A 3,510-nucleotide genomic window follows, 5' to 3' on the forward strand; every position below is an offset into this window, starting at 1 on the left:
TGTCACAAACAATTTTTATTGGCTCGCTTTAATCAAACAATACACAGAGATACATCTATAAACAATGATCTGAAAGAAACTGTACATTTGTAGTTGCACGTGTATATTGCTACTGCTGGTACGAGTGCTGTACAGTTTTGTCAGATCTTACACTCCATCATCGGACCAACTTGAAAAGTTGGCCAAGCTTTAAGCGCGTTGATGCGTTTTCGCTCTGCCGAGGATTCAATCTTGAGCACGTCCGGACAAGGTACCATTACACGCTGCATATAAAGTCGAAGATCGTTTCACAGCTGCTATATAGATCTATTGTAGCGCTATCACAGGAAAGACGACAAATTAAAACACGTGATGATGCACAGGCCTGACATGGACAGCTCCAGTACTACAAAGTAGGTTTATTAAGCAGAATCGGTACAAGAATTAACATACAGAACACAGCTTACAAACGTCCTAGGTAATCTGCCTCTTATAAACAAGAAAACAATGAGTGATTCGCACCCCTCCCCACCACACACAACAGGTTACACACGTTCAAAAAAAATAATAAAATAAAATAGAATTATAAAAAAAAAAATCCCTCATTAAGCCAATGGAATGTTAGTCATTTGGGCAAGTTGTCCAACTGTCTTTGTACACGCCATGCGCAATATGTGTGTATGTGTGTGCCCATGGCGTAAATCCTTACAACTTTGAAAAGAAGAACTGACAGACAGTAACGGTTCTGGATGTACAAATGTGGGATGGGATGAAATCCCCCTCAAAATGCATTGTAGCTTTCATAAAAAATGTGTCTCTACAATCAAACTACTAAAAAAACTGCCTTTAGAAAATAGTAGATAAAAATATTCCCCTGAATTGTACAAGAAGAGAGGTACAGGGAGCACTGGTTCGAGACAAACGTTATTCTGCTGCGTCGTCCTTCTTCTCCGTCTCTTCTGTTGCTGGTTCCTGAAAAGCATAATATGCACATTACTGATTTTTATTATTATTATTTTCATGAAAGCCAATACTCTCAGTAAATGTAACTGTCCTGAAGACTCACATCATCATCAGCCTTTGCCTCGCCATTCTCGACAGGGACATCCTCTTTCTTCTCCTCGTTTTTGGGTTTGTCCTCCTTGGGCTCCTTGGTCTTTTTGGGCTTCACGGGTGCCTTCTATAAACAATGTGTCATTACTGGTTAATAAATGTTTAATTCAAGCACATTAACTTGGAACTGAAACCGAAAGTTGGTGTTTACCTTCGGCTTCGCCTTCGGCTCTGCCTTAGGAGGCGCCGGTTTCTGTAAATCAAATAAAATCGTGAGAATTTTGGGGGGAAACTTTTTGTATTTGTGTCATCACTCTTAAGGCGCCTACTCACGTTTACCAATCTTGCCGATCTCCGTTTGGGCTAAAAACAAACAAACAAAAAAAAAAACACACAAAGGAATGTGTGAATTTGTGATGTCACAGTTTGGAAAAGTTAAAACACAAACAAACAAATAAAGACTCACCTCACTGGCTTCGGTGTCATTGTTTGCCTGAAAAACACAAAAGTTAAATCAGCTTAAATATTAAAAGAAAAACTTTATAAATGTCATCAATAAGAACTGATCGATGTAAACGTATAAATAATTATTTTAATGTGTATTAATTAAATCAAACAAGAACTTAAATGTGAATTCTAAACACACCGCCCAACCCCCTTAGTGAGGGAAAAAAAAACAAAACACTAACGTTGATCTCAAAATCCCGCCATTTTCGTATGGCTGTGCCCTGATTGGCTACTTGTGTGCGCACGAGGGAGAAGGCGGGAACTACGAACCCCGCCCACTTCCACACTAATCTATTCAGCGACGCCGACGATTTAATTAAAGATCTACCGTAAAAATAGCGTTTTGAAACGAATTCAGATTTTTTCCCCCCTGTAACACGTTAGTTATCGACAGGACATGTTGGAACAGATTAGGATCGCGGTAAAGAGAAAGAAACGTCAGGAACAACGGAGTCGCTGCGATGTGAGAGATTCGCCATTTTTACAAGCACGGATTTGCACGAATCCAGTCATGGCGACGGCTGTGTATCGACTACGCGCACATGAACCGTGTATAGAAGTAAAGTGAACTCGTGATGAGAACAAAAACACGCTCGTACGCTTGAATATTTCACGCATTCTTTTTAAAGTAACGGTCGAGAGAATCACGCTTTTCTTGTAACTGCATATCAACACAAAACCGTTTCCCAAGCAGAAGGAATTATTTTTCTTTTAAATTCCCAAAACACACATAAAAGATAATTAAAGGCAAAAACGAGCTAAATGCATGTAATATGTAGGGTCACGAATAAGAGAATTAAAAAGTCGCCTCAGTTACACCCCTTTGTCTGGATCCGTGCATCCACGGCTACTTCGTCCGTTTGTAAACATTGACCGTTAAAATAATTTACCTCAGATTTAAAAAAAAAAAAAAAAAGGAACAATAAGAATTTACTAACGTTTTCCTGACCCGCACGCGCTCCGCTCGTGCACCGTGTTAAGGAGGAAAATCTCAGCCTGCACACTGAGGAAAGCGCTTCTACAATCAAAACACCAAAAAATGTGCAACGAAACTAACGCACGACGCGACCACGTTTCGCAAACTGCAAAGAAACGCTACAGACCCTCGAATGCATGCGTTAAAACGGTGCATTAACGCGCATTTACACCGAATAAACCTGACCAAAGAAGTATTAAGACATACAGTACTTACTTTGCTCCTTTTGGGCATGGCTGGTTTTGAGGTGTTGTTTAAACACACAGACACAAATAAAAACAGGAATATGCTACAAGGAGGGGGGAAAAGTAAGCGAGACAGAGACTAAAAATAGCTAACAACAGTGCTTTAGTTAGCTCGATAAAAAAGACACAGGTTTCAGCGCAGAAAGACGTTAACGTCCCATCGAAACACAAACTAGCTCAAACCGGATTGGATTCTCCCCCCTTCTTTCACCCTGTTCACTTCATCCTCACAGAGATCTGAGATGATGACCACGCCTTCTGCCCGCCTCGAGAACGCACCTGATTGGTCTTCTTACTCGATCACGACGCCCCTGTCCGCCTCGCGCACATGCTGATTGGCTCCCTAAGGCGACAATAGGATTTCAAATCATAGCAACGTACCTGTGTGGGTGCTCGTGTGTGCCAATCAACGGAGTGGTATTTGTTTCAGCAAGGAAAGGATCTCGCGTGTTTAAAGAAAGAATGTGGTTGTGATTATATATATATATATATATATATATATATATATATATATATATATATATATATATATATATATATATAAAATGTGTGTGTGTGTATAAATGATTACTTTCCCCACTTTATAAATCTAAAAATTATTCTAAAAGGTAGATTATTATGTATATGATAAATAACCTGAATAAACTCGGGGTTAAAAAAATGACCACAAAGGTGACATATGAGTGCAGGCGAGTTGTGTTGAGCTGCTGGGACCAAAATGGCGACTGTTGTGTGAAACAATTTACAGTG

General features: G+C 39.8%; 1 protein-coding gene across 2 annotated transcripts; it reads right to left on the reverse strand.

Moving 5' to 3' along the window:
• Positions 1-2,993, reverse strand: si:ch73-1a9.3 (non-histone chromosomal protein HMG-like). Of its 2 annotated transcripts, none has more exons than XM_027158729.2 (6): positions 2,732-2,993; positions 1,499-1,525; positions 1,366-1,395; positions 1,244-1,285; positions 1,046-1,159; positions 1-975 (listed from the first exon to the last, which is right to left on the reverse strand). In XM_027158729.2, the coding sequence occupies exons 1-6, from the start codon at positions 2,747-2,749 to the stop codon at positions 973-975; spliced, it is 234 nt and encodes a 77-aa protein (XP_027014530.1). In that variant the 5' UTR covers positions 2,750-2,993; the 3' UTR covers positions 1-972. The 2 variants fall into 2 exon arrangements, with proteins under 2 accessions (XP_027014530.1, XP_027014528.1); XM_027158727.2 differs by having other exon boundaries at positions 1-951; positions 2,732-2,988.
• Between the last annotated feature and the right edge of the window lie 517 nt (positions 2,994-3,510).

Source organism: Tachysurus fulvidraco, chromosome 20 (genome assembly GCF_022655615.1).
Source record: "Tachysurus fulvidraco isolate hzauxx_2018 chromosome 20, HZAU_PFXX_2.0, whole genome shotgun sequence".
Taxonomy (NCBI): Eukaryota; Metazoa; Chordata; class Actinopteri; order Siluriformes; family Bagridae; genus Tachysurus; species Tachysurus fulvidraco.

Coding starts and splice junctions, on each gene's coding strand:
- si:ch73-1a9.3 (XM_027158727.2), bottom strand. Junction 1,160..1,243: donor AGCCGAAGGCGAAGCCGAAG/GTAAACACCAAC, acceptor CATTGTTTATAG/AAGGCACCCGTGAAGCCCAA. Junction 952..1,045: donor AGGCAAAGGCTGATGATGAT/GTGAGTCTTCAG, acceptor TATGCTTTTCAG/GAACCAGCAACAGAAGAGAC.